The sequence below is a fragment of the Thunnus maccoyii genome, chromosome 21 (genome assembly GCF_910596095.1).
Source record: "Thunnus maccoyii chromosome 21, fThuMac1.1, whole genome shotgun sequence".
Classification (NCBI taxonomy): Eukaryota; Metazoa; Chordata; class Actinopteri; order Scombriformes; family Scombridae; genus Thunnus; species Thunnus maccoyii.
In genome coordinates this window covers 22,577,476-22,593,551 of record NC_056553.1, presented here as the reverse complement: position 1 = coordinate 22,593,551, position 16,076 = coordinate 22,577,476, and the positions used below count along the sequence as shown (strand labels likewise).

At 41.2% G+C, this 16,076-nt stretch overlaps 1 protein-coding gene across 5 annotated transcripts in view; it reads left to right on the top strand.

Moving 5' to 3' along the window:
- Positions 1-16,076, top strand: part of slc12a7b (solute carrier family 12 member 7b) — a 62,149-nt gene that overhangs the window by 14,591 nt on the left and 31,482 nt on the right. Inside the window, exon 1 of one of the 5 annotated variants that reach the window (XM_042398981.1) lies at positions 1,389-1,774. The exons of the other annotated variants lie outside the window; for them this stretch is intronic. Within the exon in view, the coding sequence (XP_042254915.1) occupies positions 1,654-1,774 (121 nt within the window). The 5' untranslated portion in view covers positions 1,389-1,653. Of the gene's footprint in view, positions 1-1,388; positions 1,775-16,076 lie in introns of those variants that run through there. 5 annotated transcript variants of the gene reach the window in all.

Below are 16,076 nucleotides of genomic sequence, written 5' to 3'. Positions count from 1 at the left end.
GAGCCAGGCTGAATCTTGCATAAGCTGCAACGCTAAAAACGATAGAATGTAAGCTTTCCTGTAAGTTGGTCAGTCCGTCTGCCCGTCTCTGTCTCCTTTGATACTCTCGCCTTCTGCACCACCTCCTCCCTTTTCTATTTCCTGCGTCCCCCACCCTTCCGTCCACTGTATTGATCTAGTATGTTGTCACGCTGAGGGACTAAAAAGGGGAGTGCGGTTCTGGGTAACTGGTTCTGGGTGGGACTCCAGATGTTTAGCAGCCAAACGAGACTCCAGGGCTTGCAGTATTACGAAAGAATCTGCCATGTGGCTTTTTTTTTTTTTTTTCCTCAAGCAGGGTTTCCTTTAGCATTTCCCATCACACGGGGGGTGTTGGTTACTTGGTGTGAGACCTAATACCTCGTATCACTTTCAATGTTCTCTTTAACCTGAGGAAATGACTCATTGTTTTTGGGCTAGCCATAAGGTCAGCTCATGAATGCGAACATGAGAAATGCTCTGCTGCTGAATGATGTTAATACACAGGCTACAAACACAGCACAGTTGGATCATTTATTGCTTCCTATGCAAATGATGATATTTGAATGAATGGACACATGTTTTTTTTCTTTCTCCTGAACACACAACCTTACATAAGTCATGATGCTTCACCATGTTGAAACAAATAGCTTACATTTTCCTAGCCTCTGAAATTTTTACAATCCCATCATCTTCAGACGCAACAGTGTTTGTCTCTGTTGTCAACACAGCTCCTCGTATTTCCTAAGTTGCTCTTTAGAGATAAAAGCATGATGTTGACACTGTATTGATTCACTCTAAGCTCCCCATCCCCCTCTCTAAGTATTTTCACAGTACGTTGGTAATGAGATGTACATGCAATGCAGAGCTTGAACGTGCACTTCCCCTCTATAGGGGTGTGTGTCTTGAGGGCCAGTATGTGTCTTTAAATCAGCCCTGCCTTCTTCTGACTATGCACATGGAGTCAAATAACACCGCATAGGAAGTGAGGAAATGTATATGTGTGTATTTGTGTGTGTGCGTGTGTGAAAACTTTCCTCAGCAGAGCAGCTCTGGACTTCCTCTTCTCTTTGAACAAAGGCTGACATTGCCGGCTTTTGTTGTTTGTGAGACAGAGCGACATTTCTGGCCAGAGAATCTGCCCTCGGGCACAGAAAGATCCGTGTGCATGCTCTCACACAATCATGAGCACACATGCATGTCATGTTTTCTGCAAGTGTGTGTGTGTATGTGTGTGTTAGGGGGGTACTGCCCCCATTGGGCGGGGCAGCCCTGCTCTTCCTTATTTGGATAGATGGAGGGGGGGAGTGGGGTGGGGTTGAAGGTCACATGGGTGTACAGCAGTCTCCTAGCGATAGGAACAAAAACTCAGAAGTAAGACCCGACGTCTGCCCAGGGAAGAAAAGCATACTAGGGCAATGAGTCTGAAAGAAAAAACAAACAACTGAAGACGAGAGCAAGAGAGAAGATAAGAGTGTCAGCCGCTGGAACGGAGGAAGAGAGAAAAGAGCAGCAGAACACACAGAGAGAGAGAGAGAGAGAGAGAGAGAGAGAGAGAAAAGAGGGAGGAGAGAGGAGAACGAGATAAGAGTTTGACAAACAGGAGACATTGAGAGGGAAGCACATGGTGTAAAAATGCCCACTAACTTCACTGTGGTCCCGGTAAAGGACAACACAAGGAAGGCAAAAGAGGGGGACGAGGAGGATGATGTGGATGACAACAACGTGCTGAAAGAGGAGGAGGGGGACACCACAGGTGAGCTCAGACGTTGTTTTTATTTAGCTCCGTCAGGTGGGTGAAGTGAGATATACCAGGCTGCTTCCAAGTTATACTTTTCTTTACTTTTATTCTTTTCCTCTGTGATACCGGAGCGGTCTTTACACCTTTTTTTTTTTTTAAAGTTTGAAACACATATTTACTTTTCTGTTGAGACAGTAGACAGTAGAAGCAGCCCTGGAAAGTTCCAGACTTAGCTTACAGTATCTAGTGCAAGCTGATGATTTGGCTGTATTTCATGGGTTACTGTTGCCTATATTTTTAAGAAAAAAAACTGTTTACGGGCTGCGTGTGGGTGGATAATGTGTAGGGAAGACGGTGAATTTCAGGGAAGGTTTACTCCTTTTTCAGCATAACTTGCGTGAGATGAGCGTTTCCCTCACATGCTACTCGAGGGAGTCTGACATGAATTTTGTTCCATGCCAGAGTTTCCCCTTTGGCTTCAATCTCTTTCCTATTTCACTTTATTTTATCGCCTCCACACACACACACGCCACTAGTTACCTGATTTTTTTTTTTTTTCTTTTTCCCCCCTCCCTGTTGTTTTCTATTTTTTATTGTCTCCATATAGTGCCAGGTTTCCTAGTGATATAGTAACAAACACTTGAATTAACACATACGCTCTAATTAGGACACCAATGACTTTCACATCTCCTAACATCTCTCTGTGTTGATTACCATTGACATGCAACCTCCAAAATGACTCAACCTCCCGAGAGAAGAAGCTCAGGCTGTAACAAACAACAGGATATCAGAAAATCTACACAGAGTCTTGGAAGACATGACAAACATTCCCATGTCAACCCTGCTGGATCAAGACAAAATACATACAGTACATGAATACAAATAGCGCTTCAAGGTGTACAAATGAGAAAACCTGGCTTTGTGAAGCTTGTATTTATTGAGCTGACAATTGATAGCAGGCCAACTGTGTGAACTTGATAACAGAGCCTTTTAACTTTTCCCTACTAATCCGAATACTTTATTGTTGACACCCATGAAATTTTACTGGGCTGTCCATCTTGCAACATTGATTCTAAATGGACTTAAACATCCGATGATAGATCTTGTGTTGGAACAAAACGTTCTTCCTGCTATCAGTATCAATCTGGTATCAGCCCGTCTGAAGGCATACAGTCACGGCAACATTTTGAAACCTCTGTTTTTGTTAGAATATTCAGCACGGAGGGGTCACGGAGTGCGTATTTAACAAACTCCTCTCTCACACTCCATGTTTTTCCAGACTGTTGTTAGTGAAGTTGCTGCTTTTACAGCACTTCACATGGCGCTGGGCGAATCAAATCCCAGGGTTTAATTTCTGCTGCGGAGCTGCAATTACGGCTGCATGCTGGGTAAGATTTTACAGACTGTGGGAGAGAGAATGGCATTTTATTATGATGGTCATGAAGGATATCATACTGCGGCGCGCTTCGGTTTCCGCCGTGCGTGTTCGCGCACATGCAACCATTGGTCTCTGACAAAGACTGTAGTGACAACAATAGTGCGGGGAGCAGGGGGTGACGTGTCACAAAGGGCATGCACTGGATCAGAAGCCACAAAATGATGTGCTGTAACTTGGCTTGTAGATGCATCAGGACCACACACTTTATTTTGTTTGCACTGATGCCGCTTTAAAGATGACAGTCCTATTGTCTCCATGAATCCAGATAATTCCCGGACTTCAGGCCGTCTGCAGCGGAGGACTCAAAGAGGACTCAAGCAGTGTCATTTTTGTAAATTTTAGCCTGATTTGGTGAGAGCGGTTGGAGCCAGTGTTTGAGGAGATCTGCTTTGTGTGATTCATGAGGGAGGATCTGTGATAGTATAAATGCTGTTGGCTCATGAACATGTTGTGTAGGGAGGACTGAGTCAAACAGCAGTCACTGTTATTGATTATCCCGCTGGCTCGCTTCCCGTTGGCTGAGTGGGGGGAGGTAAGACCCCACCCCCATGCTGTAATATATTGGCCTCCAGTTCTTCACATTTGCTTTGAGTTGCCTCTTTGTCCTGCTCTCCCGCTCTGGTTCTAGGTCCTGTCTCTTTTTCCCATGGCTTGTTTCCTTCAGAAAGCGGTGTTGGTGTGTCAGCTAACTCAGTATCTCATGAACCCACAAGTTCGGGGTCCAGTCCGACATAATGATATGACAACCTGGTGGTACAGCACTAAGTGAGTGATAGCATAGAGCAGATAACATCTATTCTCTTTTGTGTGTTTTCTTTGAGTCATTACCTTCTATTTGACACAGGTAGCTATTTTAGATAACAAATGCAAACCTAACCAAATGTCACCAGCTCAGGCTTCCTGGCCGGAACCCTGTCTGTTTTTATTAGCTGTCACTGACACTTTCCCTTTCCTTACCTCCTCTAAAGACAAGACACAAGATTTTTCAAACAGCACAAAGTTAATACAAAAAAAATTGTTAATGTAGCTGTGGTATGGAGGGGAAGTAACAAGTGTTCAACAACAAAGCAATACTGAACATTGTCTATGTGTATTGACACTGAAACACATTTAAACACATGAGAACTTGCCTTTTCAGAATGTAGCACTCTTCTATCAAGCAGTGGTTTTGACACCTGCTGCACTAAAACAGTTGAAACCCAGTTCAGTGTTGTGGGAGCAGTCTGGTAGCACCAGTACACTGTAGGTATCACTGTGTGTAACCAGACTGAAACTCTCTGTATGACCATTTACTGCTGAGTATTGTAACTAATCTATGTAATTTGTTTGGGCATGCACACATTACTGTGACCTTTTTTAAATGTATCACATCTCAAGAATTTCTTCTCTTAAAAATCCCTTTATCACCTTATCATACCCCTGATTTTCCACCGGTGATGGTCATTTCGACAACACGAACTCCCGCTGGCTCAAACAAATTGTTAAAGCTGATGAGAAAAGTGTGAAAATGTAATGTAACATGCATTTTCACACTAAAACACATTAAAGGGGAGTTTGTCCTTACTGCTGTCGCCAAGTGCTGCTCATGGGGGAAATTGTTGGGTCTCTGTAAATTAAAGGGTACAGTCTAGACCTGCTCCATGTGAAAAGTACCCTGAGATGACTTTTGTTGTGATTTGGTGCTATATAAATAAAATTGAATTTGAAATATGGTTTACTGTGGAGTAGGCAGTCCGCAGCATCATACATTTCAGATATAAAAATATGAGAGGTTGTTGTCTTTGGGGTTAGCCATATAAATATGTAAATACATTCCCCTCATGCAAACAGTGTGTATCAAAATACAGTGTACTTTACCTCTCTCTCTCTCTCTCTCTCTCTCTCTCTCTCTCTCCCTCTCCCTCTCCCTCTCCCTCTCTCTCTCTCTCTCTCTCTCTCTCTCTCTCTCTCTCTCTCTCTCTCTCACCACACTCAAAGTGCTAACTAATGAGCCTTTGTGCCCCCCCGACATTAGAAATGGCCATCCCTAATCTAATCTGATGTGTAACAGTATCCCTGCTTCTCTGAAGTCTGACGTTCCAGCATCTGCTGCAGCGGGAAATGACATAACCTACTGTAAGTCATTTAATAAGACATATTTCACTTCATGAGTATTAGCATTTGGTAAGATGAAATGAAAGGGGCCAGATGTGACTTATTTTCCCTGCCAGATAGGGCAGACACAGTTTTAACACTAAACTGTGTTGCAGAAGGAGGTGATCTGAATCTTTGCACTTTGTGCTGCACAGAGAATCTCACTCAGAGCTCTGGATAGAACCTTTCTATACCCACTGAAAAACACAAAGCTCAGACTATGGCTTCAGTAATAGCAAAGGTGTTTGCATTGGTAGTAGTAGAGTTTGACCCACTCATAAATCACATGCTCAGCTAAAGCTAATTCGGACAACATTTCTCAATATTTTCTACCTGCCATAGCAAAGAACAACCTTATTTCAGTGTTTGCGTATGGTAAAACTACGCAGGTGATCATACCGAGTGCCTGTGTCCGTCTGTGTGTTGGCCCATCTGTCCTGGGCATGTGTTTCCTGTTTATTTCCCAGGCAGGTCTGGTTTTGTTTAAAGCTGTATGTGTCTTGTCTGTCTGTTTCTCTTTCTCTCTCTCTCATGTTGTTAACTCTCTGAGCTCTTATGCTTTTTCTTATTGTCTTTATTTTGCTTTATTTTACAAGCAGCATAATACTCCCAGCAAGCTGTCACACAAACATAACGGACAATAAGAAAGATTTTTGATAGCAGTTTTCCCACCATGTAGCCGAATAACACATGTTCAGCTGTGACTGGATGTGGCAACCTAAATCCATGTTAGCACTGACTTTGTAGTGTAGAATTCTTTTCTCACTCCACTCAATTAGCTTCTCAAACTTGCACTAATCAAAACAAGCACTTTTTTTTTTTTCTATCTGCAGCCAGTCAGCTTGAGCAACTCCGTCAACTTCTCCTGAACATTGCATGAGTCAGAATTTGCTCTTAAAACTTTCACTAAATCCTTGTACAGATACTGTTCATATACACAGCATTAGCCTACCAAGCCACCTTCAGTAATGGATGAAATGAAGTCAACGTCTGCCAAAGGGGAGCTTTTGAAAAGCCCCAGTTATTCAGGAAGGGCTCATTCAGTGTGGGAACATGACGACCTGTGATCATGGCTCTGCATAATTCTGTTGTGGATTGTGACTGTTTTGAACTCGAACCTTCAACTGGAAATTAAGTTCTGAGTTTACCAGACGTCTTCGTCTGACAAATATTGGAAAATAGCTCAACCTGTTGAGAGTGATCTCAACCAACAGCTAAGTCAGTTTAATTTATCTTTAAATCTTTTTCATTGAACTTTTCCTACATATAAATTTACTCACATAACACAAACTGAAACACCATAGCTTCCATAAAAAGAATATACTGTAGATTGAATGCATAAATATAAGACATAAAGCTGGCAAATCCACTGAGGGTGGGTTGAGAAATGAGGTTCAGGGAAATATTTATATTTGTTGGTTAAAGTAGGAAAGAAAATGCCTCTAGACTTTAAAAAAAATCCTTTTATGGGGTACTTAATGTTTTTCAAGCTTGAGATGTGCCATAACACTTTCCACTCTAAGGTGGTTTATTATGAGATGGAAGAGGAAGGCATACTGGTTATTATAATACATAAAATATATAAAATATGACATCGGCTTCAGTCAGGTTCGATCTCATAATTTGTCGGTATGAATCCGCCCGATCCGTACCTGCGTCTTGGCTTCTGTTCTCAGTTTCATGCCTTGCAGACCTCTACCATACAGGGCCTTGACAAAGAAGCGGTTTGGAAACTCTAGTTTAGGTTATTTATACTTCAGTCTGTGTCCAGCCTGACCCTGCAATGTTGCTTAACTCTTAGCAGTGTGTTTGTGTTGGCCACATTACTTAGTTCTACTTGTTCTGCTTGATCCATCTGTTAGTCAATGTCAGTGCTTGCACCATATACGTGGGCCGTAAAAACATAAAAATAAACCCCCCCCCCATATAAAACGGTATTCTAAACGCTTGCCATGCCCACGGTTGCTCGATGCCTTGTGAGTGTTGTTATATATATATATATATATATATTGTCAATGATATTGTGATATGCTGATGGGTGTGTGTGTGTGTGTGTGGGTGTGTGTGAAGAATGGATGTAGGCAATAGAAAAGGGAGCAGGGAGGAGAAAAATAACTTCAGGAATGTAGGGAGTGATTGAATTAAATGGGACATGACATGATATGACTAATAATATCAAATAATCTTTAGTTTATCAAGGCCAGCACTGAGGCATGTATAAAAACAGACATTTGCAGCCATAAGAGTCCTATTTACACATGCTAAAAGAGCTTTTAGGCTTGACATAAAAAGGACATAAAAAGATTCAAATATAATATTCAAGGTGAGACTCCTCATTTAGCCTACCCTACTTTTTCAGACCTTCAACTGGATCATTTTATAAATGAGAGAAGAACAGTGTAGAGTAGAGCGGAAAAGTAGTTGACAATTTTGAGCAGTTCAGCCGAATGGACATCTTCATTCCTGCTGATTGGATGGTTTAGTCAGACAGTCCTACCTTCTCTGACTGCTACTACTTCCTATTTCCTGTTAAGTGATGTCCTCCCCCCTCCGGTTCACTGCTCTCAATGTGGCGTTTCTGATAAGCCCTTAACCAATACACTCACACACACTTCTGTGGTTTTCTCATTTCTCTCTCTATCTTTTACTTTCTCATATCAGCTGTAGTTTGAGGCCTTCGGGGGTCACATGTCTTTCCTTTTTTAAATAGGTTCATAGACAGTACAAACATAATGAACTGCTCCACTTCCTTGTCTTCTGACCATGTTTACAAACCTAACAATTCAAACAATCTCCTACAGAGATATTCAGCAAAAAAATAAATCAGAATCGTGTGATTCAGTCCAGTCCAGTCTAATCCAGTCCAGTATTTACTGATGTTTTTGCCTTATTTGTCCACTAACTTGCTTTGGGCGTGTTGACTGTTAAACCATATTTTAGCAGTTTAAATTCTGCTCATTGTGGGTGTGACATTGTTGATTGATGTCAGACATTGTGTGCCTTTTCTGTCGCAAACATAAGCAAACCAATAAACATGATTAAAGTACCTCTTGGGTAAAAGTCTGGTTTTTGTAGCTATGAAACGTCCCTAACCTTGGATGTGGTCACCACCAATAGCTATTAGCAGTCGAACTCTCCACCGCTAATTGCTTTGTCAATGCTATTGATGTGCCTACATTTCCATTGTGAAATGTGAGATGCCACTTGTTGCGGCATAACACGCACACATATGTACACAATAGTGGTTTTGGACATTAAACAGCTGTTTAATGTCCAGCTCCACTGCTGATGAGGAGCCAAGAAATCCAGTATCTAATGGGAAATGCACATTCTGATTATCTCACCATTACTCAAATCATAGTAGAGCCAGAAAGTCACGTGGTAACCAGATGCAAGCTCTGAGATGGAGAATATATTTTATTTTAAAACAACCTAACTTACTAACTTACTTACTATTCTGTAGAGCTGACCTCTGACCTCAGAGGACTGTGCTGGTTATTGTAGTCCTCTGAATGGTTTGGCTGCCTAAAGATAATCATTTGGACATGCTACATTTATAACTGCAATAAGTGCACTTTTTGGGAGTATCAAAAAGTGACTGGATATTCCTTCTCTTCTACCATCACTTACATTAAATGCAAACATTTGGAGTCTGGTAGTGTAACTATTTTCTGGAGCCCATCAGATATATCCTTCTAAACTGGCTGGGCTGCATTGAAAGTGGACTGGGTGTTATTATAGAGGGCTACAGCACTTGCTGTATTTCAGGATGAAATCCAAGAATTAGCTACAACAACAGCTACAAATCATAGTTAAAGTGTGATGACAGGGGTGTACATGCATGTGCAGACTGTTTCCTTCACATTGTGAAATAGTGACACCACATGGAGAAGGGCGGACTGACTTTTCTGTGTGTTTGTTTGATTTCTGTCAGAGATCATAAAAAATGACATTGCTTTGCTCGCTTTGGGTGGAAACTACTTAGTTTTAGGGAAAAGCTTCAGTCACAGCTGCACTGCGTACGAGGAGTCATGTGATTTCATTGTTATTCTCACATGACCATGATTCATTCGCACTTGCGGTCAGAACAAGGACTGAGTGAAATAACTCAATGGTGTGTCACTGTGTCTGTTTGTGATGGCATCTGATTTTTGAGTGTGAAATGTCTATTCTGTGTAATTAACTAGCTATAGAAATGCAAGACAAAAGCAGAGATAAAAGTATAAATTAACACACACTTTAGATTTTAGGGTAAAATTAAGTAAAAGTCAAAAGAAAGTTTGAAATATTAGGAGCAGAACACACTGTTCTCTTTATCACACTAATGTTATAGATCAAAATGTGTCAGAAAAGGAAAAATAAGAGTGTAAGAGTTAATCTTTTAAGGCATTTTTATCAACACAGTAGTGCTTTTTGTCTGCATAAAATTGACCTGTTAGGATGCTTTTTTTAATCAGATTCATTCATTTAACAGAACATCTGAGAATCTGCTGGATGATGATAAGAGCACATGACACAGACTAATGTAATATGACAGTATCATGCACCAGTCAGACAACTATCAAGTCTTAGTCGAACAAAGTCTGATTGATACACAAATGTTCATTTCATTCATTCATTCACATGTCCCCTTTTTAGTCCTGAATAAAACGATTCATATATTTTAGAAACGTAGAAGACGATCCCTCTTGTGCAAAGTATTAAGGCTCAGTACTCAGCCCAGGACGAAAAAGTAGGAGTTGTTAAAAGCACCTAATCTGTGCCAGTAATCACTAACGTGTTATATTTTTCTAACCCATTTCATGCTAAATGTTTACACGTGGCAGTAAGGATTCAGGTGTAAGCAGCACTAAGTAACATTGATCTCACTTGCCTTGGCTGACCCCTATCCACTCTCTTTTTCTCTCTATTTTTCTGGCTGACACACTCCCACACTTTCTTAACCCATTCCTGGTACATTTTCTGTTTTATTTATATACTGTACATACATATCTGCAATTCAATTGTTATGTAGCTATAATTTAAAGTCGCAGCATTATCAAAATAGTTGTTTCTGAAGCAAATTGATGCATCATTCTTCTCATTTAGCTGTTATTCACCTTGTGTCAGTCAGATCAGTTTATTTTTCGTCATAGTATGCACGTTTTAACGTCCAATAAAGCCTAAACCTTAGACACTAGTACACACTGTCAGTATCCCTCATCCCTCTGTCCTTTCTCTCCCGCCCATCCCGGTGTGTTGCATAACAGATAGTGTTGTTTACCTGAAGGGTTTAAAGGCTTAGGACATCATTAAGTGCAACACACACTTACACTTACACACACACACAGACACACACACACACACACAAAATAACTAACAGCAGCCATCTGACATCAAACCAAGTGGAGCTTGATACTACTAAATCCTTCTTACTGTGTGATTTGATAGCCCCTCTTTAAGCTCTGCCTTGGCACATCTGTCAATTTAATGATGCCTGCAGCGGTTGTTCAGTTTATCTTCACGTTGGCTGGTGAAGCCTCGGTGGACGTTGCAGTTTGTGAATTCGAGTCATCAACAAGTTTTTTCTTTGGTTGATATTAAGTCATTATCCTGCATTATTGTTATGCTGTTTGTATTGTAAGTCACAGGGAGCTTTGATAGTCATAGCCCTTCTCCACATAGGTGACCCTGGGGTGTGCAGCTTGGCATTTCTCTCCCGAATAACAACAGCTGATATGTCTGAGCCCGGTGAAAGGACAGCCACCAGACTGATAGGTAGCCAGAAGACCGCAGGAGAAATCGAGCCGCAATGTGTCGCTGGCTTTAAAGCCGTATCTCCCTCAACCCTGGAGCCTCGACGTGGCTTCTCTGTTTTATAAAAAGTTCAGGATTAGCCTAATCTGGTTAAGTGATTAGTGCTCACTTCATATGCTCTTAGACAGACAGATTAATGGGCAGCCAAGACAAAGGTAGGCCTGGACAGCGGAGTAGTGGGCTCACTAAAGCGTCGTGGTAACGGCTGGGGAAGAGCTTGGTCTGCCATCGTCTGTCTCACATGAGTTCAGATCAGGGGCGCATGAGGCAGACAAAACGCACTGATATCCTCAAGCTGATACTCACACAGGAGCTTTTGCACTTGGACCATTTTTACAAGATGACAATAAGTCATTTTTTTGGTTTTCTGATGATATCAAGCAAATGTTTTGCAACAGAAATTATGGTGTACAGGAATGCTTTGATGCTTTAGTTGTCACAGTGATAATCAATTCTGAAATAAGTAATGTAATAATATGAATAATAATAGCAGGAATTAAAATCAAATAAAAAATGTTTTCTTAAACTTAATGTCTACAATAGCCATCAGCTATATACACATATGTTAGAGAAACATGGTAGCTGTTACATGTTGAGTCATTAATTTGATTCAGAATAAAGCACTACCTGTGTTGTTGTGTTATCTGTTACTTCAAGAGTGTTGCATTCTGGGTAGGGGGTTGCCATGTTGGCTGTAAGTAGCGCTCAAATGATAAGTTCATCATTTTGTTGTTCGACAAAAAAGTCATCATCTACATTTTTGATAATCAGTTAAACTTTGAAGTCATTTATGAAGCGAAAATGTCCATCATCAGGTTCCAGCTTCACTAATGTGAGTGTTTGCTGGTTTTCACTGTTTTGGGTTTTGGAACAAACAATTTGAAGACTTACCCTTGGCTTCTGGGAAATTGTGATGGCCCTTTAATTACATTTTATAGACTAAACTAGTAATTGATTCATCAGAAAAGTAATCAACAAATGAATGGATAATGATGTGCCTCAGGAAGTTAAATTTTTGTTGTATACATGCTGGAGTCCTATAAAATACAGTATGTTGTTGTAGCTCCCTGCTGTATTGTCCTGCGTCCTCACTGTGCTTTGCTGATCGATTGACCATCTCCACCTACTGTATGACACCCTGGAGGTCAGTCAAGAGGTCAGAGAGTAAATGAAACTGCTCACTCAGGCATCACCTGCGGTTTAAAATAGTAAAAGATTATCGATTCTAAATGATATACTGCACAGTTTTTAATTTGGATGGCAAGCGTTTTCTCTGCTGTCACAGCACCACAAGCTCACGAAAGCGCTCTCCGTGCAAAAGAAGTCACATCCTTGCATTAACTTCTCACTGTTTTTTCAGCTTCTTCCTGCTGTCTCATCTCTGCTGTTTGTCATACGTGTGTGTGTGTGTGTGTGTACAGCCATCCATCCCTCTCTCTCTCTCCTGCCACTCTCCCCTAAGCTGTCTGTCTTTGTTTTACTACTGCTCTCTGCTTCCCTCGCTTTCTTTGCTCCACCCACTTCGTGCGTTCACACATGCACACTCAAGTGTATATGTGTGTGTAGCAGGGATCAGAAGATCAGGGAGGTTGAGGGAAGTGTGTTTGTTTGTGTGTGCGTGTGTGTGTGCGCATGCTGGTCTGTCAGTGGGAGGGTGAGAGTGCTTTGTGATGCATGGCTGATGTCGCTGACATCGTCGTCACAGGCCACTTTTCACACACACACACACACACACACACACCCTCACACACTGTCACAGAAATAGCTGATCCTCACATTATCCACACAGCACAGGCAGCATTCATGACTTCTGCACCTCACTAGCAATACCTCTATACTTTGGACCCCTATTACTGGAGTTCCCGAGGGACCACTGCTAGGACTCCCCTCCCTTCCACCCCCCTTTTCAGCCCCGCTCCTCAGAATGGAGCACAGGGGAGGCTCTCGACGGAAGGGTAAGTTTCTCTTAACTAAAATACTCCTAGAGGTGCCCTTCACTGGCACCATTATATTCAAGCTAACAAGTTGTGTACTGTGTATGCTTTCCTCTATAGCTTTCTATTTTTTTTTTTACAATTTGTTTGTAAGAGCGGTTGTTTTACTGAGTTGGGGTTTTATAGTGCACCTGGATTAGAGCAATTTGTTTGTCTCCTTTAGATAAATTGTTCCACCAAAGATAAATCTATCTTTAAAGTAGATGTGTTGTGTTTCTGTACTAGATTTAGTATGATTTGTGTAAGTGACGGAGGAGTATTAATCAGCAAAGAGCTTTACCTCTGTTGTTAAGGACACATGGAGTCAGAAGTCATGGTATTTGAATGAATCGTGCTTCCGTAGGGCACTGGATGTTCAGTGGTGCACTGGCCGTCAGGAATACCAGGACAAATCCCAGGGAGCTTGCACATCAGCGGGCCGGTGAACCGTCAAAAAATCCATAAAGTTTTTTAGCGGTCGCTTCTGTGTGTTTCCTGGCCCTCTCTGTGTCCCTGTCATTCAGGGTGAGAGCGTGCTGCGTATGTGTTTCAGGACTAAGCTCACTGGCCAATCACAACCCAGTTTTATACTGTGCATATGTAATCAACCCTCACTCACTCAACTCAGCAAAAATGTGAGCACCGATGGTGCTGTCCAGCAGTTATACTGAGTGTATACTTCAGTGCATATAAAAGAAATCAGTTTTTGTTTCTACTGTTTCTGAAACTTGAAGCTAGTAATTGTATTTTTCTTTTTACGTTAAACTTGAGTGTAAGAAATTGATTTTCTGACTCACGCTGCTAGAAATCGTAATGTTTCCTCTGTCTCTACAGTCTTTTCCCTCCCTCTTTCCTTTTTTTTTTTTTTTTTTTTTCCTGGTACAATGAGCCATGGGCTATCTCCGGCAGTGTTAGGCAGCTTACAGCGTCATCACAGTGTGCAGCTTAGTGGTTATAAATAGCCTGCATGGTCATTTATTACCACTGTGAGCAGAGAGGCTGAGCCTAACAATTAGCACATCTTTAATATACCTGTACCTAATGGTGAACGTTTACCAATCAGTAAACAACAAGCGTTGATCTATTCTGACTTTAGCTCAAGCTTCTCCACAGCTACTTCAGCCAGGGACGTGATCTCAAACACAAAACACTGATTAAAAACTGAGAGTGGGGATGCACTGTTGGCACAAGAGGGTAGATGGAAAACACAGCTGACACTATGTAATAGTCATTCACTCTCCTACTAGTGACATACTACTGACTACAGCTGTCTGGACTAATAACCACATTCTAGTGTGCAGTGCTGTGGCAAGGTCAGGGAATCCCACTCCCTTATGTAACATCACTGACTGTGATGTAAAAGAATGCTCTTTAAATCTCAGATGTTGGGGCGGTCTAGCGTGAACCAACAGAGAGGATTTTCAAAACCATCCACGCTTGTAACTGCTTTACCCTGTGTCAACACCATGACTTTGACCGAAAAACAAACTGTTATGGTAGTGGATGTTTTTACTGTAGTATCCTAGTACCTTATGCTTTGTAAAATAATTAACAGTATTGTAAAATATAGGTGATTTGTCATATTTTAGCCATTACAAAACCACCAGTAGGGTCCTTAAATTTGAGGCCTGGCTTATGTGATTTTCTTAGTAACACAATTCAAAAAATGGTTCAACACAAGTGTAATAAACTATGTCTTGGTACATTTAAGCAATCATACTTTAAGATAGTGCTGCACAGCTTTATTGCAATACAAGTATCTAATATTTCTCCACCTGCATTGACTTAACAGAATAGCCATGTGCACCGTTTTTATTCATTTCCTGACAATCCTCAGAGCATAACTCTGTCTCTGCCAGAAGCTGAAGCTGTCTTTGGCAGCAGGCCCTTTTATTAAGTAACTCTTATTAAGTGTGCAGTTAATTATAGGTTGAGTCCTCAGATAAAGTACATAATGAGTTGAATGAAAGGCCACATCATACTTTGTTCCCGTCACACTGTCAAACTGTCAAACTGCTCATCTCTTCTCATGTTTCTGTCTCAGAATTATGCTTTGCTGTTTATTAAAATGATGTGGAAGTTATGTTTAATCAAATGAATACATCTGTTGAATTTTCTGTAGTAAAATGATCATATTTTAAAGTTATAAGACTGATTTGATCTGCTCAGCAGTTTGCATATTTGTTTTATTTTTTATGGCAGGTGTTCTATGACATTAGCTCTGGGAATTATGAAGAAGAGGGTGTTCATGTTTTTACCAGAGAGGGCTTGATTCTATTGGTGTCAGTTTGCATGATGGTCATCTCATTGCCTCTCACATATACCCTCTAGCAATGTCACATTTTTAGGGGTCATCTAATGCGCTATAGCGCAGGGAGACTCTACTCACCACCTGCAGAAGTGGAACATGTGCACACACACCCACACACACACACACACACACACACACATCATCAAACACACCTGCATTCATTCATCAACAATTACACAAGAGGTATCACCCTTCTCCCTTTCTTATTATACGCAGACCGGTGAGGTACTTGGATTCTGTATTCAGTATGGCAAACGATTTATGACAAAGTTGCGCAAACAATCTTCAATCAAGCTCATTAGTGGTTAGGTTTTTGGCTTTCCTTAGCAGCTGGTTGCTATCTTTGTTTGCTGTTTGGTGCTGGGCAGGTAGTGTACGTTTGGTTTATCAGAGCTTGTTTGTTAGAAACAGCTGCCTGCTGCAGCTGGAAACAGGTTTGATGAGAGCGGTGAGGGTAAACACTGCAGTAAATTAGCAGGCCATTAAAAGCCTTAAAAGCTCTGTAGAGCTGCAGACACACCAATAGAAAAAATAACATGTACAGGAATTCAGTGACTACCAAATATTCAGCTGCAGTCAACTTCTCTTGGCTGACAAGAGTCAGTTACACTGTCCACTTTATCTTTTACAGTGGAGGGATCAGAGTCTTGTGTGGTCTTTATTTTA